This window comes from Antennarius striatus, chromosome 7 (genome assembly GCF_040054535.1).
Source record: "Antennarius striatus isolate MH-2024 chromosome 7, ASM4005453v1, whole genome shotgun sequence".
NCBI lineage: Eukaryota > Metazoa > Chordata > Actinopteri > Lophiiformes > Antennariidae > Antennarius > Antennarius striatus.
The window spans coordinates 5,135,261-5,160,565 of NC_090782.1; the positions used below are offsets into that span (position 1 = coordinate 5,135,261).

General features: G+C 40.8%; 3 protein-coding genes across 11 annotated transcripts in view; 1 reads left to right on the plus strand and 2 right to left on the minus strand.

The window, feature by feature from the left end:
- clocka (clock circadian regulator a) overlaps positions 1 to 17,497 on the plus strand; it is a 28,213-nt gene extending 10,716 nt beyond the window's left edge. For 4 of the 9 annotated variants that reach the window (XM_068318768.1, XM_068318769.1, XM_068318767.1 and 1 more), the window contains 20 exons: positions 4,682 to 4,900; positions 5,529 to 5,623; positions 5,899 to 5,958; positions 6,048 to 6,196; positions 6,288 to 6,379; positions 6,464 to 6,553; positions 7,096 to 7,216; positions 7,318 to 7,431; positions 7,517 to 7,635; positions 8,172 to 8,254; positions 8,631 to 8,737; positions 8,835 to 8,982; positions 9,089 to 9,164; positions 9,273 to 9,414; positions 9,540 to 9,640; positions 10,511 to 10,681; positions 10,956 to 11,114; positions 11,239 to 11,756; positions 11,980 to 12,241; positions 12,582 to 17,497. In XM_068318768.1, coding sequence (XP_068174869.1) covers positions 5,604 to 5,623; positions 5,899 to 5,958; positions 6,048 to 6,196; positions 6,288 to 6,379; positions 6,464 to 6,553; positions 7,096 to 7,216; positions 7,318 to 7,431; positions 7,517 to 7,635; positions 8,172 to 8,254; positions 8,631 to 8,737; positions 8,835 to 8,982; positions 9,089 to 9,164; positions 9,273 to 9,414; positions 9,540 to 9,640; positions 10,511 to 10,681; positions 10,956 to 11,114; positions 11,239 to 11,756; positions 11,980 to 12,241; positions 12,582 to 12,776 — 2,727 coding nt within the window. In that variant the 5' untranslated portion in view covers positions 4,682 to 4,900; positions 5,529 to 5,603 and the 3' untranslated portion in view covers positions 12,777 to 17,497. The remainder of the gene's footprint in view (positions 1 to 4,681; positions 4,901 to 5,528; positions 5,624 to 5,898; positions 5,959 to 6,047; positions 6,197 to 6,287; positions 6,380 to 6,463; positions 6,554 to 7,095; positions 7,217 to 7,317; positions 7,432 to 7,516; positions 7,636 to 8,171; positions 8,255 to 8,630; positions 8,738 to 8,834; positions 8,983 to 9,088; positions 9,165 to 9,272; positions 9,415 to 9,539; positions 9,641 to 10,510; positions 10,682 to 10,955; positions 11,115 to 11,238; positions 11,757 to 11,979; positions 12,242 to 12,581) is intronic. The other 5 variants (XM_068318772.1, XM_068318775.1, XM_068318773.1 and 2 more) reach the window with 5 other exon arrangements.
- A 175-nt stretch (positions 17,498 to 17,672) lies between these two features.
- tmem165 (transmembrane protein 165) lies at positions 17,673 to 21,583 on the minus strand. Its single transcript, XM_068318777.1, has 6 exons — positions 21,265 to 21,583; positions 20,690 to 20,915; positions 20,443 to 20,618; positions 20,041 to 20,217; positions 19,763 to 19,868; positions 17,673 to 19,217 (listed from the first exon to the last, which is right to left on the minus strand). Exons 1-6 carry the CDS (start codon positions 21,418 to 21,420, stop codon positions 19,141 to 19,143), a joined length of 918 nt encoding a protein of 305 aa, XP_068174878.1. The 5' UTR covers positions 21,421 to 21,583; the 3' UTR covers positions 17,673 to 19,140.
- Positions 21,584 to 21,894: 311 nt separating this feature from the next.
- srd5a3 (steroid 5 alpha-reductase 3) lies at positions 21,895 to 24,291 on the minus strand. Its single transcript, XM_068320086.1, has 5 exons — positions 24,071 to 24,291; positions 23,687 to 23,838; positions 23,430 to 23,615; positions 23,213 to 23,338; positions 21,895 to 22,708 (listed from the first exon to the last, which is right to left on the minus strand). Exons 1-5 carry the CDS (start codon positions 24,289 to 24,291, stop codon positions 22,449 to 22,451), a joined length of 945 nt encoding a protein of 314 aa, XP_068176187.1. The 3' UTR covers positions 21,895 to 22,448.
- Between the last annotated feature and the right edge of the window lie 1,014 nt (positions 24,292 to 25,305).

The window sequence follows — 25,305 nt, forward strand, 5'->3', positions numbered from 1 at the left end:
TGGGAAGGACGTGCAGCAGGTTAGGGTGATTAAGGATAGGGACGGAAGTCTATTGACAGGTGCCAGTAGTGTGATGGGAAGATGGAAGGAGTACTTTGAAGAGTTGATGAACGTGGAAAATGAGAGAGAACAAAGACTAGAAGAGGTGACTGTTGTGGACCAGAAAATAGCAAAGATTAGTCAGGATGAAGTGAGGAGGGCACTGAAGAGGATGAAGAGTGGAAAGGCAGTCGGGCCTGATGATATACCTGTGAAGGTTTGGAAGTGTCTAGGAGAGGTGGCAGTAGAGTTTCTGACTGGGTTGTTCAACAGGATCTTGGATAGTGAGAAGATAACTGAGGAATGGAGGAGAAGTGTGCTGGTGCCCATTTTTAAGAACAAGGGAGATGTGCAGAGTTGTGGCAACTACAGAGGAATAAAGCTGATGAGCCATACAATGAAGTTATGGGAAAGAGTAGTGGAAGCTAGACTAAGGGCAGAAGTGAACATTTGTGAGCAGCAGTATGGTTTCATGCCAAAAAAAAGAGTACTACAGATGCAGTATTTGCTTTGAGGATGTTGATAGAGGAGTACAGAGAAGGCCAAACGGAGCTGCATTGTGTTTTTGTAGATCTGGAGAAAGCTTATGACAGGGTGCCCAGAGAGGAACTGTGGTATTGTATGAAGAAGTCTGGAGTGGCAGAGAAGTATGTTAGAGTGGTGCAGGACATGTATGAGGACTGTAAGACAGTGGTGAGGTGTGCAGTAGGTGTGACGGAGGAGTTCAAGGTGGAGGTGGGACTGCATCCGGGATCAGCTCTGAGCCCCTTCTTGTTCGCTATGGTGATGGACAGGCTGACAGACGAGGTTAGACAGGAATCTCCACGGACTATGATGTTTGCAGATGACATTGTGATCTGTAGTGAGAGCAGGGAACAGGTGGAGGAGAAGCTAGAGAGGTGGAGGTTTGTCCTGGAAAGGAGAGGAATGAAGGTTAGCCACAGTAAGACATAGTACATGTGTGTAAATGAGAGGGACCCAAGTGGAAGAGTGAGGTTACAGGGAGAAGAGATCAAGAAGGTGGAGGGTTTTAAGTACTTAGGCTCAACAGTCCAGAGCAATGGAGAGTGTGGAAAAGAGGTGAAGAAGCGTGTCCAGGCAGGATGGAACGGGTGGAGGAAAGTGTCAGGTGTGATGTGTGACCAAAGAGTTTCAGCTAAAATGAAGGGAAAGGTGTACAAAACTGTGGTGAGACCAGCGATGTTGTTTGGTCTAGAGACGGTGTCACTGAGGAAAAGACAGGAGACAGAGCTGGAGGTAGCAGAGATGAAGATGCTGAGGTTCTCTCTGGGAGTGACCAGGAAGGATAGGATCAGGAATGAGTACATCAGAGGGACAGCACATGTTAAAGGTTTTGGAGATAAACGCAGAGAGGCCAGATTGAGATGGTTATTACTGATGTAAGGCTCCAGCAGCTGACAGAAAACCTGTACCTTTTGTACAGTGATTGTTCAGGCAATTCGAACAGATTACAGCGATCTCTAAATATTCTCTCGCGCCTGAGCGCTCTTCGCACAAGCTGTGCACCAAGATCCACGGGGTTCTCATAAAACGGACAGCCCATTTTCCAAGACAAACTGATTAGTCAGTAGGTGGGGCTGTTATACCTGCTGAGTGATTGTTCAGTAGGTGGGGCTGTTATACCTACTGAGCTCTTATCCTGAACTTATCCTGCTCCTGAGCAGGTTAGGTGTTCAGCATAGGTTACCGCGACAACGTAGCCCGATAGAAAGTCAGTCACCTTTATGGTACCGAAAAGCCAGGGTTAAGCCTGAAGTTATCTCGCTAAGCCATAATCCAGCTTTATGGTACAGGCCTCTGGAATCTTTGAGGGTCCACAAATCTCCCCCTCTCAGGTGCCAGCAAGATGTGACGTACATGACCAAGAAACCACAAGGGTTGCTCTGACAGCAAACCTTACCAAGGCATGTGATGTCAGAGTTTTTATGAAAAATGTAACAATAAGAGAGAACATTTGTCATTAACGTAATGATGTGGTGTGGAGTTTGCATGGTCGTCACGGCTTTGTGGGGGTCGCCTCTATGTCCTTGGACTTTTGCATTCAGAGATGTGTTGGAGTTGCATTGCTTATTCAAAATTGCCTGTGAATTGCACGGTTGTTTTCCTCCGTGTGTGAACATGAATTACTTGCCTTTAGTATAAGTTGGTATGAAGGAAGGAGTCGGGTTTCTCTGGTGGTGCTCGTAGGCACCGCTGCTGTGTTGGCATCTCAGCGTGGATTGTGGTGGGGTGCATGACAGATTCACTTCACAGTGACTCATCCCCTCATAGCTCTGTTGCCCTACATGACACACACACACACACACACACACACACACACACACACACACACACACACACACACACACACACACACACACACACACACACACACACACAATTCAACAAAGAATATCTGAGGCGTGTTGATTTGAACATGTCTGACATCCAGCATTGTGGACTTTCCTCAAAACTGATTATTAGCTTTTGAAAATTCAACACCTTTGCAGGTGCAGTGCAGTTTTCCATGACGTCTGTACCCACTGAGGCTGAGGAACACCAGGATGCTTCATGTGATTAAATGAAGAAATGTGATATGTACGCAGTGTGATTCACCCATTGACATCTTTTGTGAAGGTTGTTGCTATTAAAATGTTCAGTTTTCAAAGGATTTGTGTTGGATCACAAATACAGTGCTATGTTAGGAACAGGAAGGTGTGGAGTTGTGATTAAGTTAGATCTGAGGAGGAGGAAAGTAGGTCATTGGGCCAGCAGGTCAGTGAAGCACAGATGACATCACAGTTATACAACCTCTGCTCTCCTGTTTATACCACGCTCACTCTGCTGCAGCCACTCCTGCAAACGCTGCCAATACATAAGTAAACAGCATTTTTCCTTACCACGTTTCTTTAGATTTACAGTAGTCATTTAATTCTTCAGCATCTACTTGTCTTTTCTCATTCTTGAGCTGCACTCTAGCCAGCCTAACTGTTGTATCAGAAAGGAAATAACGTTTTGCTTTTAACAAACAGTACTCTGAGACAGGGAACTCATTCTGTATCTTATTAGTCTTATAAGAGACATGCAGCTGTGTAGCAACAACACATAGCTGGAAATGAATGAGCAATATTTAAAGCTCCTCTTTTTTTTCTCTGCTAGTGTTGTCTTAATATTATGGTGAAAATACATACTTCCTGTTTTCTTGAATGAGGAAACTAATTAATTCATGCCTGAACTCAACTGAATGAATTTCCATTAACAGGCTTCATGCTGTTATCATTAGTCAGTTGTTCATAATTTAATTATACTAATTTTAAATATTCACAATTAACTCTCTATTTTCTCTATTTCCTGTATTTGTTTTCCTCTTCCTGTCTTCTGTTGTTTGTTAATATCATGATGATCATATCTTTTGAAAACAGTTATCTAGTATTGCATTTTAAATTAAAGTGGTAGCTCAATCTTTATCATGCCTGTTGCTGGCTTTTATTGATATTTATGGGCCTTACCATGAATTTGATTGTGTCATCGTACTGCTTTGATCCATAACCAAATACTAATCACAGCAACACGCTTCAATGTCAGTGTATGTACAGTTTATTTATTAATGTGACTACTAATACGACTTCAATATAAATCCCTCTAATGTTTATTAATAAAACATTTATATGTTAGGAATATGCCATATTTACCATGATATATGGGGAGAAGGAATGATTTTCTCACCAATATATAAAGGTCATTTTAAGAAAAATCCCCACAGAGATCCGTGACTGATTAGTTTATGAAATAAGTGGGTCAGATGTTTGAACTGAGACCCAGTGTGCCATCTCTTTTTAGTTAGAAGAGCTATTGTAGACTCATCTACGTAAGGAGAATAAAAGTCGGCTGATAATGATTTGCTGACAGGAGATACCAGCTCCTCCTGCTGCTCCCAGAGACGTCATCTCTTCCGGGGGCAGTTCCTTAAGGTGTGGCACAAATGACAAGTTACATGGCAAAAGGAACTTGTTTTATTTCCTTTTGAGAATGTTGATGGTGTCATTGGAAAAATTCTTCTCCATTCCCTAACGACACAGAATATTTTAGATTATCATTTCAACATTATCCCAGGTTGTTTCCTGAAGGCTATATCCTATAAATCAGACTACTGTAAGCTTTTCCGTAATCACACCAAAAAACTGCACTCAAACTATTTCCCAAGATGCTGATAATAGAAAAGTGAAAGCTGTTGCCCACTGCTACTTGACTCGGTGATCATACTTGAGTCCTCTCCCTTTGCATGTTTCTAAGTGTCTGTGGTGCAGTCATTCACTAATATTGGATAATTGGACAGACACAGCAACCACTTGTGCCATTTTATGATGTGGCTGGGAACTGTTAAAACAAAGGTGACAATTCAGCAAAAGATAGCTCACCCTCTGGGGCCTTTAGAGGTGAAAACGTGCTCTATGCTGTTCCTCATATTAGGCTGTCCAAAGACTTTTGTGTGTGGCAGTGGGTTAAGAGACGTTACATCAGGATACACGGTTTATTTACTGACAAAGTAGGGAAAATGTCAACAAATGTCTGATGTCATGATCCTCTTTGGAGGAGGACATGGTCTCGATGAGTAACAGTTTGTTTTTGTCACCTCCTGCAGACTGTGATGTTGCTGCCATGTGCCACACGCCCAGCCACAGCGGACCAGCAGCTCTGAAAGACGCCTCACCCACTTCCTGCCCTCTGCTTGAAAAAGCTTTCGGTGATTCTCGTCAGAGACTCTGGGAACACCATCACTGTAAAGTGTTCACCCAAACCCTACCTTCATCCAGCAGCACCTTCCTCATCCTCTCACAGGACTGGCTGTACTGTCAGTAAAGTAAGATGAATCTTTGTCATCTGATTTCTTACTGTTTTAATTAATAGTATATTTTTATAAAGTAACATGGGATCATGCATATTTAGTAAATAAAATAAAATAAAATCGTGATGTCAAAATTTAGACCATTGATGGAATGTAGAGTTACTAAAAAAAATTCAAAGAGTGCACTTATACTGTATGTTTTACCTCATATTTCAGCTGCACTACAAATGTACAGTACTTTTCAGTCCTTTAGGTGATAACTTTACAGATTCCGAATATTAACAGGAAATATATATCTAGTGTTATGAGCAATTATTTTTCAGTTACAGTATTTTCCGCGCTATAAGGCGCACCTTCAATGAATGGCCTGTTTCAAAACTTTTTTCACAAATGAGGCCCACTGGATTATAAGGCGCGCTGTCGGTTTTTGAGAAAATTAAAGGCTTTTAGGTGCGCCTTATAGTGCGGAAAATACTGTAATTTATTTAATTAGCAAATCAGGAAAAAAAACACAGATACTGACGTACGGGGCAGTTTTAGTTCAGGAAGAATAGGACGAGAAACAACCCTCATAAATTCACTGAGAAAGATTACAGAGCTGGTGCAACTTGTCATTCTTTGTGATGTTTTCTTCCCCTCAAAGGTTCGTTCACAAATGTCTACCTCAAGATTCAAAGAATCACCAACACCAACACTGCGACCCTGAATCTGATACACAATGACCTCAAGCATTGACCGGTGCGTATAAAGTGTGTTGGTGTGTAGCCACCGGATGCCCTGGCAATGCATCTGGAGTGTACCCCCCGCCTCTTGTCCATAGCCATCTGGAAGAGGCTCCTGCAACACCTATGACCTGCAGAGCTGAAAAGCAGCTTTAGACAGGACAATTACAGTATTAGAATATATTATATATTAGCAGTTGGATGTATATATTATATTGGAGTTGACATGTTTGCAAAATATTATCAGGGCACTAAAATGAAACATTTCCAACTAATGATGTTGCTCTACAGAGATGACAGCAGCATTATTGATGGGTTAATGGAAGAAGATGAAAAGGACAAAGCAAAACGGTAAAATACCCGTGGCTTGTTTTCAGACAATGCAGCCCAAACTGTGATTGAAAAATTAAAATGTGTTTCTTGACGTATGATATCCACAGTGTGTCCCGTAACAAGTCAGAGAAGAAACGCAGAGACCAGTTCAATGTCCTCATCAAGGAGCTTGGCACCATGTTGCCAGGCAACACCCGCAAGATGGACAAATCCACTATTTTGCAGAAGAGCATTGATTTTCTGCACAAACACAAGGGTAAGAACCTGTCAGGACTGCAAGATCATCTGCTTGTCCTAAAGCTTGAGTTCATGTAGACTGTTGACAACTTTTTTGTCTACCCTAATAGAAATTGCTGCACAATCAGAGTCAAATGAGATCAGACAAGACTGGAAGCCTCCTTTTCTTAGTAATGAAGAGTTTACTCAGCTGATGTTGGAGGTGAATGGAGAAATCTGTCTGCTTTCATTCTTTGCTTATTCGCATGAATATGAGTGAATTAAGAATCTATTTTCTTTCTTTCAGGCCTTAGATGGATTTTTTCTTGCAATTATGAGTGATGGGAATATAATCTACGCCTCTGAGAGTGTGACATCCCTATTAGAACACTTACCTGTGAGTGTAATGCAGACAGATCAAGAAAAGCAAAAAAGAATCAACTGGACCTGACTTAGGGTGGTTGAAGTCATTTCACCTGTCATCCAAGAGGCTTCTTCAGTTCTGACTGACTGGTAGAGACACCAGACACTTAAACTCCTGTTGGAGTAGAAAACCCCCCCCCCCAGAATAAGGCACTGAAACCTCCCCTGTTCAGAGATGGTTTCTCTTGTTTGACAAAATGTCTTCTTTAACTCCTCTCTCAAACCATCTGCGGTTCTTGGCTGAAGCCTGGACATGACTGTACTCAAAGGAGTGGGCTGTGTCTTTCAGATTTGTTTGTTTTTTGCTCAGAGAAGAGCACTGTGTAAGCATCTGGATGATACAGGAAAACATCTTCAGCTAACCTAAAGCACGTTCAGTAGACTCTTTTTTTCTTTTGCTCTTGTTGATTTAACTTGACCTGGATGACAACCTACACCGACATTGTTTATGTCCACATGTTACCTGGGCCATCATTTGCTCAGAGATTCATTAGTGTCAACAATGATCTGTTTCAGTGTGATCTTGTGGATCAGAACCTGCTAAACTTCCTTCCCTCCGGTGAGCATTCAGATGTGTACAAGGCTCTGTCCTCTCATATCAATGAAGGAGAGACACTGACGCCTGAGTATCTGAAAAGTAAGGGAATATTTTATCTCAGCCATTGGACTTTCACTGTTTCACTCATGCCATTACTTTGCTCCTGTGCTTATTTTTAATGATTTTTCTGTTGTTCCAAGCAAAAAATCAGCTGGAGTTCTGTTGCCACATGCTCCGAGGGACGATTGACCCCAAGCTACCCCCTGTGTATGAATATGTCAAGTTCATTGGAAACTTTAAGTTCCTGAATGATGGTGAGTTACAGTATTGTGCACGAGCTGTTTAAATTTTGAGTTGATTCTTGGCTGTAAATCTTTTTTGTGCTTTGTTTGTTACTAGTGCCTAACTGTACCCGCAATGGTTTTGAAGGAGTGATCCAGCGCTCGCTTCATTCTGCCTTTGACGACAGCGTTTGTCTCATAGCAACTGTGAGGCTTGCCAAACCACAGTTTATCAAGGTAACATTTTTTTTTAAAATTCTGACATTACTTTCCTTTTAGCTAGTCTCTTGACTTCAGTCATTTACACCCAGTCTCTCTTGATTCTATTGGCAACCATTTAAAAACATTTTTTAAAGCACTTTATTAACAGCTTCAACGAGTCTGTATCAAAATTGTGACATTCAGCATCATGAAATGATACAGACGATTATATGAATGATGGTGGACAGAAACGTGGTCAAAACCTGTGAGGCAAAGCAGTGCCCGACAACAGCAGGTGGCAAACCAAACTCTTTTTAGAGGAGGAAAGCACTAAAGGCTAGCCTCTACAGTCTACAGGGCAAAGTGTCCTTGAGAAAAATACTGAACCCCAATTTGCTACTGATGGATGTTCTGCTAGTGTGTGAGTGATCGCTGGTAGGTGGTGGTGCCTTACATGGAAGCCTTTGCCACCAATGTGTGAATGGATAAATGCTGGAACTGTTATAAAGCTGTTATAAAGCAGTCAGATGGACTAGAGACACAAGATAATGTCTACATTTTGTACCTCGTAGGAGATGTGTACGGTTGAAGAGCCCAATGAGGAATTCACCTCCAGGCATAGCTTAGAGTGGAAGTTTCTGTTCTTGGACCACAGGTACTGTTTTGTTTTTGGTTTTTTTCTCGTATATTTGTCCCAGTATAACCTCCCAGTCTCCAGAATCTGATGTTCCCACATTAGACCTGATGAAGTTTAATGACATGACCAAAGCTGTCGTATCACTGAGTTACCAGTCCGTCTGTCCGTACAACTTTATGTTTACAGCTCTGAGCTATAATACAGACGTGTGTCTTCCTTTCACGGTCAGACCAAGTGAGTCAAACTGCAGGTGTGAAAACAACATCATCCATGGTGCTCATATGTCTCATAGTTTGACTGAATAAACAGCCCATCATCAGACAGTATGATTGAGAATGAGGATTCCAGAGGTCTGTCGGTGAGTCATGACAGTAACATTTCCTTTATTGTTCAGAGCTCCACCCATCATAGGTTACCTCCCTTTTGAGGTCCTGGGAACGTCAGGGTATGACTATTACCATGTGGATGACCTGGAGACGCTGGCTAAATGCCATGAACACTGTAAGTTTATTTCTTGTTATCTTGTGAGGTGAATTTTGATAATCAACTTTTTTTAATGTAGCTTTTAAATGATCTTTGTTTAATTGTGTATCTGTAGTAATGCAATATGGCAAAGGCAAATCCTGCTACTACAGATTCCTCACCAAAGGGCAACAATGGATTTGGCTCCAGACCCACTACTACATCACTTACCACCAGTGGAACTCCAGACCAGAATTTATTGTTTGCACACACACTGTTGTCAGGTAAAACAAAGACTTAATTATGATTTACAGTAGTGAGCAGATAATACACATCTTTCATTGTAATCACAACATACATAGGTAAGTGTGTTTTTTGCATTGCCTGCAGTTACGCTGAAGTAAGAGCGGAACAGCGCAGAGAACTTGGAATTGAAGAATTGCAACCTAAGATCACAGCAGATAAAGTTGGTTTTGCGTTTGATATTAATGGGGGGTTAATTGATCAGAAATATGTGATGATGTTTTGTATGGAGCCGATAGTGACTTCAGTGACTTAATGCTTCTCACAACAGTCACAGGATTCTGGGTCAGAGTCCCAACTTAACACTTCTAGCCTGAAGGAGGCTCTGGAGCGCTTCAGCCACAGCAGGACACCCTCGGCCTCGTCTCGCAGTTCACGCAAGTCTTCGCACACTGCTGTGTCTGATCCAGCCTGTGAGTACCTCATTATCGAGTCCCCCCCCCCAACAGGGTGTCTCTGTGAATGAATCGGTTTCATATTTTTTCTTTCTTTTTTTTTTTTAAAATGAGCATAATTTTTTATTGTATTTGTCTCTCAGCCTCACAGATGAAGCTTCAGGGTGACAGGAGTACGCCAGGAAGGCAGTCTGCTTCTGCTGTGGAGATGACATCACAACGACGGTCATCCATCAGCAGCCAGGTACATGAAGGGATGAAAACAGAGACTAGAGCAGTAGAACCTCGAGACACGAGTTTAATCCCTCCCATAACTGAGCTTCTAAGTCAAACAAATAAAATAACTAAAACCATTTTAATCCATGCCAGGCTTGTAAAAATCCCCAAACCTCTCAAAATTATGAAAAAACAAACACAAAACCAAAGATTTTGTAAGTTGTAATGATTTCTGGATGCTTTAATGTATGATTTGTTAAACTGAGGCCTCTTTCACAAATTGCGTTGGATGCTTGAAATGTAGCACAAATATCTACAAGCTGTCAGATCTTCTTCTGCTCCTCACATATAAGTGGTGCTGCCACCATATCTCAGGATGTGCTGATTAACCCATGTCAAGGTTTTTTACTTTGATATGCACTTGAATGCAGCAGATTGACTGTTAATGGCCTCCATAGAATGCCTTTGAAAACAAGCATTAATTATCACAGAGTTTACAAATAAAAAGTGTAATCTCATCAGAATGTCATCACCCAGTTTCAGCTCTGGTTCTTCTGTTCACACATACTGGGTTGTTGTAATTCCACTTTAAAAGAACTGCATTTCTTTTCTTCTTGGGTTTGGTGAGTGGATCTTTAGAAAGGAGATGAGTAAAGAAAATTATTGTACATACACATGATTGCTACCAACAGTGATTCGTATCATTCGGGTCTCCTGCCACGCTGGTCGCGTTGGACAGGGAGATGTCTTCTACTCATACTCTGTGCATGTGTTAAGTGGAGTAAAACAGGACTGTCAAAAATCTTTGTTCAGTGACCTGTTCAGAACAAAGTTTGACTGTACTAAACAGCTGAAAACATTCGTCATCCCTTTTAATGACAATTGTTAATTTCTTTAGCAGTCAATGAGCTCCCAAACTACAGGACAGAACATGGCATCATCCATGGTGTCACCACCTCCACCACCACCTCCACCTCAACAGCAACAACAGCAACAACAACAACAACAACAACAACAACAGCAGCAGCAGCAACCTCAACAGCAAAACCAAGTTCAGACCAGCGGCAAGGTAAGGCATTTGTATGGTTTGTTTTAAAGCTTATTTCATGTTCTGTCCTTGAACCCAGATGGACTACTAGTACCTGGATCTTGCTGATTCTGTCAGTGAAGTTAGATTTTTTTCCCCAGTATTTGATGCATGAACCTCCAAGGTAATGCTTTGCCTGATCAAATGTGCCAATCACTGGTTTTAGCTGATAATGACAAGTGTACATCAGCCTCAATGATTCAATAAACTCAGATGCTGGCATTTAATTTACCTCTGTATTGTTGTGGTTTCATAGATGATGGTGCAGTTCTGCAACAGGCTGGAAGCCATGCAAAATATGAAAGAACAGCTGGAGCAGAGGTCGAAGGTGATCGAGGCCAACATTCAGCGGCAGCAGGATGAGCTGCGTCAGATTCAGGATGAGCTGCAGAAAATCCAGGGACATAACCTGCAGGTGAGACTGAAAATATAAACATACTAACTAGTAGATGTAGCATTGTCATATTTTTTTCAATGGTTTTCTTTACTGTGTGGATGTTTAGCTATTAGTTTCAGGAGCCAGAACTTTAATATTTCAGATGTACTTGCAGAAAGGCACTGGGGGACTAAATCAGAGTGCCGTCCAGATGACCCAGGCAAACGCAGCACAGCAGGAGGGAACAGTCAACCTACAGGGCCAGGTGGTGTCAGCAGGGCCTCTGCAGAACAGCATACAGCAACAACATGCTGTCCAAACCCAGTCTCAGCAACAAACACTGCGACGGGAACAGAACTCGGCACTCTCGCAAGTTAGAGAAATGAGATATTTGTCCTTTTTTTTCTGTCTATTTGACTCAGATGCTCACATTTTTACTCTCGGCTTAATGCGGTATGTCAGTGATTACCGGTTCTGGTTCTGTACATTTCAGTCTCAGCAGTCGTCTCTCACTCTGCAGCCTCAGCAAACTCCGCTGTCTGCATCGCTCTACAACACAATGATGATCCCTCAGCAGAGTCCCACTAACGTGGTCCAGATTGCCACCAGTCTGGCTCAAAGTACCGGACCCAGCACTCCTGCTGTGGCCACATTTGCTCAGGACCGTGCGGCTCAAATTAGGTTTGCACTTTCACTGGACAAAACATACTCATTTTATTGTTATTTTACAGTTTTATTTTGTTACCTGGCACTTGATTTATTTTCATGAAGTCTAAATTTATTAATTATGCATCATGGTGCTCACCACCTGAATTACAGTACAAATCTACAAGTTTCACTGCGTGCGAGTGAAGAAAGAAAATCTCTATCTTTGTGTTCTCTTGATTTAATCCTTTGCTAATAGGTTTCCTGCTGGACCTCAGCTGCTCACAAAGCTCGTAACGGGGCAGATGGCATGTGGGGCGGTCATGGTCCCCACAACCATGTTTATGGGCCAAGTGGTGACGGCCTTCGCTCCTCAACAGGGCCAGACCCAGACCATCAGCATCTCCCAGCAGTCACCACAGCAGCATCAGCAAGAGCAGCAGGTTCAGCAACAGTCGCAGGTCACAGCCATGCAGCCGGGACAGGCTTCACTTGCCCAGCAGCAAACACAGTTCCTACAGGTAAAGCTCAGAGGGCCTTCAGCATTGACTGCACTGGGCAAACATCAGTTTAGATATAAAGAATAGAGTTCATTTAAACACTTTATCAACATATTTACTCATTTGTCTCTTACAATGCTTCACAGCTGTTTATTTTTAACAGTCATGGTGAGTTTTCTCTGCCACATGGTTCACCTTCCCCCATGCTACAGGGGGAAGGTGAACAAGGAGTCGTAACATGAAATGACAGAACCAAAATGTTGCCTAGTGCAGTTTTAAGCACTATAAATATGTTAATGCATACATGGCTTCGCACCATCATTCCCTTTCTAAGCTGATTCCAATCTAAATTTCACTGAAGGCTCCTCGGCTTCTTCACGGAAACCCGTCCGCCCAGTTGATCCTGCAGGCAGCGTTCCCTTTGCAGCAGCAGGGCACCTTCACTGCCCCCACCCAACAGCAGCAACAACAGAAACAGTTACAGCAGCAGAAACATCAACTGGCCCCTCACAGGTCGGATAGTTTGTCTGAGCGCTCTGCCACACAGCCACAGTAGCTGGCTGAACGTAATCACAATCACCGGATGTGTGCGTCTAAGGTAGCGGCACCAAGACCCTCATAGCCTGAGAAGACGGGCAGGTTGTGGCCTCCTCCCGTCCCAAGGATCTTTTGCTGTTTGCACTTAACTCCTGAGCGCAGAGCTCCAGAGATCCCAGCAGTGGACCCGCTGTGGCTCTGGCAGGAAGTTTGGGCTCCGGCTTAAAGCCATTCCTCCGAGAATCAGGGAGACGTGATCTCTGTGAATGACTTTCCCACAAAAACCTTACCTGGCCCTTTCCCTGTATGTGTGTGTGTGTGTGTGTGTGTGTGTGCGCGCGCCCGTGTACGTACAGTATGTGTGTGTGTGTGTGGTAGATGTCCTCAAAGGATTATTTCATGCTGAACTTTCCAGTATCTCAGAGGCTTCAACCAGGCTTCAAATCCATCTTGTAGCCAGAGGTTTTTGTTTGTTTTGAAGGTTTTCTCCTACTGTTGTCTTTTCTTTTTTCATGAAACATAATTATGGGTCAGAAAATATTTTTAACTTTGTGGTGTAGATTAAACTTTTACTGTACAGACATCATGTGTAATATATTATGTAAATATGACGAAAAGGAAAGAACTAATATTTTATATGGTGCATGAAATGAAATGCATAGTCTGTTATTTGCAGCTTTGCAGATGATTTTTTTTTTTTTTTTAAATATTGGAAGAAAAGATCTTGAATTGCTCAGCGGCCGACCGACTTCCTTACGCCTTGAAAAATGGTGTCTGCATAGCAGACGCTTACCAATGCTGCTTGTTGTCACAGTTTGTTTAATCCTGGACCCACATCTTTTTGCAAAAAAGTGATTAAAAAGTGCTAAGTATTATTAAAAGTTTATCTGTGTATAAAATACAAGCAATGAAGAATAGATACATCAGACGTCTTTTGAATTACGATGACCAAGGTTAAGCTAAATGTATGAAATTCACCACCACGGTAACCGTCCTTCATTGCTGTTGAGTTTTTTCTTGTCAATCTTGTGACGCATCCCCCTTTTTAGATGTGTATTGTTGTGGACAGGTTAGAAAGAGGGAGACAGTCTTATCCCGAGTGTCTCCAGCCTTTATAAATGCTGCGCTGCATTTATCACCTTTTAGATTGCTATGGCGATCAGCAATAATTTGCAGTCCCTTTTGCCCAAACTGGAGAACAAAAGTCTGATATTGTACTCTGCATCTCAGATTTTGATCTGAACTAACTCCTGAAGGAAATATCTGGCTTCATATTTGCTAATTGCTCCACTTGTCTTTACAGGCTAGTTGATAACTTCGTCTGACTGCCTGCTATTTTGGTGCTGGGAGCGATAGTCGTGAACCAAAAACTGTGCAAGAAAACCAAAACTTCAAGCTGAAAGACACTAAAAAAATCAGCAAAAGGGAGGGAAGGTGCAGCATCAGGTGATATTCTTCTGTAGATTCTTTTCTATGAGAGACATTAATACAAAAGTAGTCCTTTGGTGCATTGTTAATAAATAAATATCAATTATAGCATCCAAAAATATTCGATTGGATCCATGTCAGTTACTGTGTGGAACAGTGTTATGAAAGACAAGAGGGAAAAAGTGTTTTTCAACCAGTTGAACTGAAGTGGAGCTGTTCTTTCGTTTTCTTTTTAGTCTGAACAGACCATCCTTATGTTATGCCATATGAAAACGGGACATCATGTCACGTGTGCTGAATAAATGCCCTCGTCAAATTCATGACGACATTTAAGATAGAATATTGATGAAGATGCAGATTTCAAACTCTTTTTAGTTTGAAAGATTGGCCACTCCACTATCTGATGTCATGTAATGGTTTTAGTAGAGCCCATTATTTATCTGTGACGCGACTGAGATGAACACGTTCTGTGTCTGCTAAAATACACACCAAGTCTTTGACCTTTGGCCCGAGGCATCTGGTGACCTATCTCATCACATCTTGTTCCTCAGTTTTAATTCTAGATATCTTGATTTTTCCAAGCTCGATATGTTCGTTGACACCTCTAAATTCACGTCTGCAATTTGAAGCACTGAAAAGACCAACACGTAATGCGTCCACTGCTCAGAATGTGAGTGATGCACCACAAGAGGGTTTCCAACAATGTTGACTGCAGCCAAGCCTTGATTAAATGTTAAATTACCAGTCATTTGCTGCTCACTGCTTTGGGATATTTGTACCATGAGTGGGCAAATCTAAAAAGCCTTCCTAGCAGGTCGTAATGACCCAGTTTATGTTTATCAGGGAAGAATGCTCTGGAGGAGAAATGAACTCTCTAATGCAACAGCTGCAGTTTGTGGTGTGATGTGCCCTGAAGCACACATCAGTACACGTTCAAACATACATGAAATCGCTTTTGATTTTCTTTAAGGTGATTACTGTCACATTATCATGATGCGTCTAAATGACTAGTAAGTGGGATTGATCTCTTTATGGGATTACTCCCCATGTATATTGACATTTGGCCTGTATCATGTCTACGTTGTTGCTGTGGTTGTAATGTTGCCTTCATTGGCAGATTATGTCTTTCAAAATAATTTAATGACACAGGTTATTGTTATAAGTTGTAGTGTAGCCAAATAAATCATCCATTCACATATTAATTTTTCAAAATGCAGTGGAGATGGTTAAAACTTACTAGGATGGGATGAAGTCTGAAAAAAAAAAAAAACGGCCAGGATGAGGAAATGGAGACTTGATTGAACAGTTATAAGACCCTCAAGGCCTAACAGCTGTGCTGGATTATTTCCAAGTCTTAAATGTTTATTATTAGCACAAGATTTTTTTTTAATAACTTGTGGTCGATACCAGCACATCACAATGTTCTACAAACAAATAGAAAATCAAATTCCTGTCATTCACAGGCCAAAAAACACTTATGATTTGTCACATGTCAGTGTAGTATATCAAGTTGTTATACATTTTTAAAAGATGCCCTCTGGTGTTTCAAACAGTACGAATACATACCCCTTCACTCTTTCTTCCCCATGACCCCCTTAAATGATTTCAGTAGTCTGTAATGCCTTCTCCACTGTTGATTCTGTTTCAAGTTCAAAGAAAAACACATCTTGTCTTTTCTATGTCTAGTCTGATCCTTCACACAGCAGTCCTGATTGTCTTACTAGTTGTGGTGCTACAATATATATTTCAGAAATTAAATAACACACAACACAGGCCTGTACAGCTGATCATGTCCTACATGCAAAGAGCAGTGCAAGAATGTAATTAAATGTCAAAGGTTTTGCACGAGGAGACATTTGGCTGTGGGAAATTTTGCACAATGTATAATAAAAGTAATGTAATGACATGATTTTCTGGTACCAGGACACACCCAGTTAATCTATTGTATGTAACAGCAACACGTCTTGAACATGTAAAAAAAAAAAAGGAAAAAAGGAAGGAGCTAAACAAACTGTGACATCCAGACTGTTTAACTTATTTCCCCTCTGACGTTTTAGAATCTTAGCTGACCATTCAAAACGTTTTCCTTGTGCCAGGAATCACTGAAATTGACCTGAGGGTTTTTTTTAAGGAGGACCCCAAGTTATTTAATCAGTCATTGTCAAGTCACAAGAACACAAGGGTGAATATTTGTCATCCACAGAGTGGGAAACCTTAAAGGCCACGGTGCATTGTTTAATATTGTGTAGTTCTGATGTACGCACTATAAAGTGAATGTCAGTGCTCTGCTTTCAGCTCATGTTTGTGTCTCATAGTGGTTTGGCTCTAGAAATGTATTGCTACAGTTCACTCAACAGCGCTTGCTGACAGCAGCTACCGGTAATTGGAAAATTCTCCCTAAAATCCAGATTCTGGCCACACGTCAGCCATTGACGTCAGAACAGCTATCCCTCACGTTACATTCGGCTGGAGAGGTCATAAAACTTTACTGGACGATTACTGTTTTTACATTAAGCAGTGAACACAACCTGGTTAACAACCCAATTTTTTGGGTTATAACTTAAAAAGAAAAAGACAAATACTGTAATTAACAGGAGAGTGAGGTACCTTCAGTATGAGGATACTTGGCTGGAGAACATCCTCTTAATTAAAATGCTTTTATTTCAAGAGGTCAAAGATCTTCAGTATGCAGGTGTATTTTTTTTTGCACATTGTTCACTGATATCATTTGGCAATTATATTGCTGTTCAATGACATATTTTTTTTTAAAAATAAGAGAAAAGCAACAAAGCCTCATAGTTTAATAAACACAAAACTTAAAACGCTGATGTAACACATGTAGATTCATCCGGTTCATCTGCTTTGAGCAGCAGGACAGAAATCACTTGGCTCTGTAAATCCACTACTGCCATCTGCTGGTCACTTTTAAGCCTTGCAAATAAACCTGGAATAAACTTGCTGGAATTCTACAGAAGTACACTTTAATAATCCCTGTAGGGAAATTATGTTTAGAATGAAGGAATTCACTGGTGAGTATTTGCACTTTCTCAATAAAAAATCTCATAAAACATAAATCATGCTAAAAGCACTTTCCACGGGTGTGTTCCTGCTCCCTTACATTTGATTCTTGAGCCAAACCACTCAAACCATAACCTACCGATTCAAAAGCATCTACCGTTTGCTCCCCTCCAGTTTGAGAATAAAACTTATGAAATGTCTCTGGTGTTTGTGAAATTTAGTCTTTACCTTTGTCTGTGTAGGTTCTCTGTTATCTAGGTCCTGTTTATCCAAAGGACTCTGAAAGTTTCTTGAAAAAAGTTTCGAGAAGAACTGGCGACAGGTTTTCAAGAAACTTTTTTTTAAAAAAGTCCAGTACATTGATTTAAATAGTCTTTACCAGTGTTCTCTCGACTCCCGGTGTGTTCTTTTGTTACCGTTCAGATAAACTCCGTACCACAGATTCATTTGGAAATCAAACAACACAAGAAGCATTTTATTGAGAATTTTATATCCGTAGGCATTTCTGCCAACATGTATCAAGTATTACACAACTGAGCACAGCCAGTCAAATATTGACAGCACAGCTTTAGCTTGTTCACTTATAAAAAAATATTACCATTCCTTGATTAGACTCCCTGCCTGTTTCAACAGTCCATGTTCGTAAGAACAAACAAAACTAAATAAATACTGTTTTAAATTAAAAGATGCTTGTATTGCATTGTTACGATCAGGTGTCACTAATCTATAACAACTGCTTATGACAGAGTGACTACATATACTGGAGGTTTTGTGAATGATAAATTACAGGCGAGGGACTGATCTATTCCGTACCCGATGGAGTATTTGATTCTGTGAATGGGACATACTGGTTTTATTAATGGAGGAAGACTTCATCTGTGTGGGACTCTCTCTGGAGGTCATCACTGACCACCGTGATCTACACTTTGCTCTCTATTGCTGTCTCCTACATGTGACTAGTAGTTTGGAGGGGTGCACATGAAGTGTGGTGGAGTTCTCCAGGTATTCTACCTGTACAAGTAATTCAACTTGTGGATGCATCTGGACACAAGTTTCTGGTGGTTCAGGACTCAGTTTCACTGACAGACTGCTTCTATGTTGACATAGTATTAACTAATGGAAATATTTAGATGGTGGCGTTACCTCAAAAAATCTGAAGTGTCTTCATGATGTGCTATTTGTTCAGTCTTCCAGGATTTTCCTCAGTAGGAAATATTACATAAAATCACAAAAGCGGCTGAAACTCACTAGAAAGTGTGGTGGCGGAAAAAAAACAATGAAGTTACTACTCTGTCGATGGTTACCTGACTGCAACAGGTCAAGACAAATTAACAAAAAATACTCATAAAGTCAAACCAATGCAAAAAAAATGTTGAAAAGGACTTGTCTGATGGTTGTGAGGGAAGGGAGTACTGCATGTTAGGCTCTGTTTGTGAGCCACATATCCTCAGAGGGAAGTTGGAGGGAGGAGATCAGTAACAATCAGTCGTATTTCTCACACCTCATGAGGAGAAAACTGTTCTTCAGACAGCTACAGCCCAACCCGCCTCTCCAAGCTAGCCTCTGTAGCTACTTTCTTTTTCCTGAGGGTCTCAGTTCATCTCACTTGATGAGAATTTTCTGTTTGATGTTAAATGTGCTTTAACTTCTGTACTTGACCAAAATAAGTCCCAGCAAATCAAGGATTTAACAACTACACCTCCCATGAGGCTTTAATGTGTACTCAGGAAATTCTATGTAACGCTAATAGAAGTCTCCAGAGTTAGACTGCAGAGGCTAGTTGGGGAATGAGTTAAGCTATGTTTGGACTCTGTTTAGCATGTCACACTTTCTACTGGACATATAGAAGAGAAGGAGTCAAATCTGGAGTCCCTCCACAGCAATGTAACCAAAGTTTACATGTATATTCACAAAAAACCTGAAAGTCTTATGTCCAATTACGGTCCAGCTTCTGGCTTGATGAACAGAGCAGACAAGGCAAATGCCAGAAAGACGATCCCACCAATGATTGTAACTATAAAAAAACAAAACAAGGAAAACAGGCATTTTAATTACAGGGTAGAAAAATACCAAGAGATGATTCTCCAAATGGATCAGTCACTGAAGTTTCCTTCATATCTCTTTCAAATTTTTTTTTCCTAAAGTCTAGAAAGTGATGGGACAAATTTAAATATAAAAATGCACAGAAAAATGAGTCGAGAACTAATGGATCATCATTTAATAAGCTGGGAAAACATTCCAGCGATGCGCTAAAAGGAGCTGAGGATCTAAAGGTGGAAGTGTCCTCTGTAGCATGAAAGCCACCTGAGCAGGACAATGGAACAGAACCAGAAACACTAGCTGGGGACTAACCTTACTGAGACAGTCAACTTATTGGGTCTTTTTTGTTTATCATATGGAACCTACTCGAAGGAATAAACATTGTATTTTTTCCAACATGATCAGTAGTATCACTTTTTCCACTAATTATGAAAAATAAAAATTGATCCACTGTGCTTTACAGGAGCGTGTCACCAGCAGAAATATTCTAAGATGGAATAAATAGAGACCTAATCTCACCTGTTCTGACAGATATTTTCTGGGCAATCATTCTGCCTCCTATCACAGCCAGTCCTGTACACAAACAGTGCCCGAATGTACCGCCCACTGCCACTCCAAATGGATCCTGGGAAAAGAATAAACGTTCATGTTGATGCTCTGGGTAATGATAACCTACCTTTACCAAATAATTAATACAATATCAACAAAGCAGTTTTTGTTTGCATGGGGTCGACAAAATCTGATAATCTACACTGTAAACTAAGTCAATAAAGCCCAAAGCTGCATAGTAAACAAACCTCTCTGGCAGCTAGTATAATAGTAGTCAGCTGTGAGCGGTCTCCCCATTCTGCCAAAAAGGTGAGGGTGAGGGCTTGGAGGAAAATAGGTGAGATGAAGCTGTGCAACCTTCCCTGGGGAGCCGTAGTCCCAGCCTCCACATCTAGTGTTCCATTAGCCAGCTTGGAACGCTGGAGCTGCACAGAAATCAAAGGACACAAGTGACACATGAGGACATGAAAAGATGTGGAAGTTAAAAGTCATTCCCGCGAGTCTGTCAGAGAACGTACGTCACCAGTTATAAACAGCAGTCGTGGTGTTTAAGTGATTTAAAAAAAGCAATGCATTCACAGTGAGCAATCATCACACTGGAACTTCCTCTAATGAACATGTTTGTAACCGTATCGGAAAAGTTGGCCAACCTCTTCATCTTTCTTCTTGATCTCTGCCTGCACCTCCTCCAGTTCCTCCTGGCCTTCATCCGGACTCATTTTCATCCCCTCTCTTAGCATGCGGATACCAAATATAGCAAACAGAGCAGTGGACACATAGTACGTGTAGATTCTAGGGATAATGGTGGTGGCGTATCCAAACAGCACTGGGGAGGGGTAATGACAATTATTACTCAGCCAATGATGTTAAACTAAAAATCAAATTCTAGCCCCTCACCTGAAAGACAAGTCATGAGTCCCAGGGCCAGCATCGCACCTGCCAGCACAGTGAGACGGTTGTAACGCATGGCCATGATGGCTGCAATAAAAAATGTCTTATCTCCCAACTCAGAGACGATGATGACAGAAATAGAGGCCACAAAGGCGTGGATGAACCCCAGGTTTCCTTTGCTGGAGGCATCTGCAGAGACCGCCGGGCCTATGGGCTGGGGACTTGAGGATTTCTGCAATGACAGAACGACGGGAGTCAAGGCTGCCAGCACAGATCGCAGGAAATGTAAACTGAATGTCATGACAACGGGTTGGTGTGAGCTACAAGTTCAGACACACACCTTAAAATCCATGTCAGATAACTTTATAAAACAAACAAAAACAAAAAAGGTTTGCTAGACGTGTTTCTCATTGACTGACTATCGCTAGACACCGAAACGGTACTTTAGCATGTGCTAGCTAGCTTGGAACGCAGCGGGAAGCACTGACGTTCATTCACATTCCAACACAAGTTTAAATGAATCCTGACGATTCGTTTATTTTCACGAATCCTGACGATTCATTTTAAATGTCGATGTTTACCTCTTGCGGGATCTGCTCCTGGACAGCTGGTTTCTGTTCCTCTGGAACAGCAGCAACTCCGACCGATAACAACAACAACACGGCGGCGAGCGGAAGCAACACGCACACCACACTTCGGTGGGCTCGGTCGCTTCCTCCGCGGACCCTGAGAGGCATTATTGCTGAGCAGATATCCTGACCAAACACAACCGGAGAATGAATCCGTCTCCCAGTCACTTAATGCTAATATCACCGGCAACGAAAATGGCTAGCCTCATGTTAGCTAACTACACAATCGGAGGGACTCTGCTACTAACACACGTCACGACCAGGATCTACTCAACTCTGGGCGGAAGTTAAAAGTCTTCTTTCCGCATTCAGGAACGAAGGATTGACGTGATTGGTCCATGTTTAAAAATGACGTCATACGTTGCCTGGCGTACGGACAGAGAACGCTCAGTGATTGGACTGTCTGCGTGCCAATAACAGTATAAAATACATTTACTTAAAAAAACAAATTTTGTCCCTTTTCAGTTATAGAAAATACTTCAATTAATAGTAAAATCTTATCTTTTTTAAAAAGTAAACAGTAACACCACTCCAGTTTAAAGAAAATAATTTAATGTTAAGATAATTTCAGTCTGTTCTTTCATACATTTTATAAAATGTTCAATTACAGCGAATTAATTCAAATTGTACTTCAAAGTCAAATATACAGTATTAAAAGCACATTTATTGTCACTACCACTATGAAAATAGGGTGGAGGTATTTATGGATTTGAACGTGATGAGGTAGATTTTCTAGTCGATGTGTGACGTAATGAGAAGCCAGTGAAAATGGAGGGTGTGGTTGATGTGTTGCCAGAACTTGTTTGAGTTAAGGACTCTGGAAGCAATATTAATGTTACACTGGAGTCTGTCCAGGAATCTGTTGGGTGCCCCAAAATATTCCATTGCAATAATCAACATAATTTATAACCTATTACATCAACAAAAAGCAACTGAGCAACTGTTTTGTGGTGATTGCCCTCCTTTCTTCACATCAGTCTCTATGAAACAACTGTTCTTTCACATAAAGATGATTTTGGTCTGGTGGAGATTTTCTGCAGTAGTGTCATGGCTCACACTCACAGTCTGGACCTATTGGCTGCTGTGCAGCTTCCCTTGTCTTCTGCCTTCAGATCATCAGAGATCTTTGATGCTATTCATAACACAAATGGTATAAATGCTTTTATATACCTCGGGTATGACTCATACTTTCCAATATAAAACTCGTGACAAAGCTGCGCTGCCAATGCCTGGTTGAAGAGCACATAGAGGACAACAAGCCACCAGGTGAGAGATAAGCCTCCAGAAACCAAACTCAGTGAGATGTAGATCAGCAGCTCAGCAAAATAATGTGGACATGACACCAGATCGAACCAGCCCCCCTTTGGTAATCTGTGTGTCCGTGTCTCAACTGCTCCTGAAAGATACAACAGTCATTCATGCTTGATTGACTTTTCTTATGTTTCTGTATGCCAGTTTAGAAAGTAAGTTTGGCTCTATTCTTCTTAAATTTTGACTTAACAAAAAATTGTTACATAATACAATTTACACAACTATAAAATCAAATACAATGTTCACTGTGATAGATTTTCTATCACAACCAGCCCTGTGTATTGACAACAAAGTGGTGGTGACATACAAAGATCATAATACAGGAGTTATATATAATGTAATTGATAACAAAAATATATGCAAGGGGATTTATTTTCATAGTCCTGTTTTCTTTAGCTTTTCAGTAGCAATGGGTTCTTAACTTCCTCCCACCTTAATTTATGTTACACTTAAGTAATTCTGCTGGAGATTGGAAAATTGTTATTCCCTTGTCAGGGGTTTAAACTCTATACACATGCACTGGACAGTTTTAATTTAATATTAATACAGTGGTTTGGAGAATCATTACAACATCATTGCACAAGCTCACCTGATTTCCCGGTACGGAGCCTGGCCAGCAGGACCATGGACTGATGCTGCATGAGCGAGGCCCAAATAAACAGTGTGACTGCTGCTACATGAAAACAGCTCAGCTGAGAGAGGAGAGTTCCAGTCCCTAAAAAGAGAAAGCACAAACATCAACAATCCATAACAAAAGAAGCAGCAAGTAGTTGATGATTGCTTCCCCACATAAAGTACTGTTTTACCTGTTCCCAGTCGGTCTGAGCAGAGCACTGTCAACCCCAGTGCGACGTAATAAACCAGACCAAACACATACTGCACCAAATGTATAGCTCCATCAGAGAACACGCTGACAAACAGGCACTCCATCAGCCTCCTGAGGGAGTGGATGCAGATCATCTGCTGCATCAGCAGAGTAGACAGCTGTGGGACTACACACAGGAAGAAAACCTGTATCAGACAAAGGCGTAGCAGCTGGAACAGCACTGGATTCCCAGCCTACCTTGACTGTAAATGCTTGGAACACCAGTCAAAATGTCTACTGTTCCAGTCAACCACGATGGGACTGACTGACGATGAAATGTAAAGTTCATGTGCATGACAAGCAACAGACCATTCCAGCCAACAGAGACTGCATAGAAGTGCCAGAACCACCTGAGAGACGAAAGAAGAAAAAAAAAAGTAAATTAAGTCAATTGTTTCTTTGGCACTGGCCAATTATTTTGTCATTAAACGTTCCATGTTTAACTTTGTAATATGCTAACAACTAAATTACGTGTGTGTATATATAGTGCTTTTTTTAATACTATATAGATAACTCACAAATAAGTTAGTTTATAGTTCACCACATTGAATAATGCTAGGTTGTTCCCAAATAACAAGTTACCTCTTCGGGATGTTAATCACACGCATCCAGCCATCACGTTGGTGGGTTTGTTTCGTCTTCCCGTAACGAATAAGATCCTGGAACAAAACGTACAGACGCCATGTTTCAAATTCTCTCTGTGCGTGTGTGAGTTTGTGAACAAGGAAAGCAGAAAGGAAAAATAAAGCCAGAAAAGCCCAAAAAACATTCACAACGCTAATATTAAGTGAACTCCACAACATTTTCCCCACGCCGCAGGATGTTGACAAAGATGTGTGCAACACAGAAAGAAGACCGTCAGAAAAACGAACGCAACAAGTTCCGGATAAAATGTAAATGCTGAAAAATGTGAAGTGCTCTTTAATTACAATATTAATATTTAAATATGTATTTATCGAGTAACCTAGTGAATAATTCAAAGACAGTGTCAATGAAAGGTGCCTTTAAAATCGCGCATAAACAATATTAGAAAATATCGCAGCAGGTGGCAGCACTTGAAAAAAATAACCAAGAGACAGAGTTGAGATTCTGGTCTACTGAAAATAATTCGTTTAGTGGAGCTTCATTTTCTCTCTCTGATGATTAGAAACGTTATGTATTTATGTAATACTTTGGTAACTATTCATCGAAAATATTGCATGCGTATTCACGTGTATGAACCAGTTATAAATAATTAATTATTCAAATAATAAGTATTCAGATAATTTCTGATTCTAATGATTATCCATTCAATGTTTTTTTATTCAACTGTCAATGTTTTTATAACAATTTTATAAAATTGTTTTGTCATTAGAATCTCACATTGAGACATTTAAACATGCAGGATTTATTCATTGCTTTTGAAGAATAGTTTCAAATTTATAAGTTAATTTTGCGCCTCAATGAAATTGTTAGTGTTTCACTATCTTAATTTTTTTTTTATTAACTTTACTGCTTTTTTTTTTTTTTTTGCATTTTAGAGTTGGAGTTCTTTTTGTGAATTTAAAAAAACAAAAACAAATTATCTTCCTATAACAACTATAAACATGTGATGCTCATAAACCACTGGAGATTTTTTCTCATAACAGATTTAATCCTCTAGTTTATCAAAAACTACACACTACACACTGTGCCACCATGCTGCCCTGTTTTACAAATATTCAAATGTAATATTTAGAATGACCTCTGTCAGAGAGCTATGGTGTGACTGATCTTATATTGTTATACCGTAAGGATCTCAGGTAACTTAAGATGGATGTTCAGTAAAAAGTACTTTG

Excerpts from the sequence above, each read along its gene's own strand:
- srd5a3 (XM_068320086.1), bottom strand. The coding sequence starts at position 24,291 with ATGTTGTGGAGTTCACTTAATATTAGCGTTGTGAATGTTTTTTGGGCT. Across the intron at positions 23,616-23,686 it reads TCCAAGCATTTACAGTCAAG|TCCCACAGCTGTCTACTCTG; the intron begins GTAGGCTGGGAA and ends TCCTGTGTGTAG. Across the intron at positions 22,709-23,212 it reads GCTCCGTACCGGGAAATCAG|GAGCAGTTGAGACACGGACA; the intron begins GTGAGCTTGTGC and ends TGTATCTTTCAG.
- tmem165 (XM_068318777.1), bottom strand. The coding sequence starts at position 21,420 with ATGCCTCTCAGGGTCCGCGGAGGAAGCGACCGAGCCCACCGAAGTGTG. Across the intron at positions 20,916-21,264 it reads AGGAGCAGATCCCGCAAGAG|AAATCCTCAAGTCCCCAGCC; the intron begins GTAAACATCGAC and ends CTGTCATTGCAG. Across the intron at positions 20,218-20,442 it reads TCAAGAAGAAAGATGAAGAG|CTCCAGCGTTCCAAGCTGGC; the intron begins GTTGGCCAACTT and ends ATTTCTGTGCAG.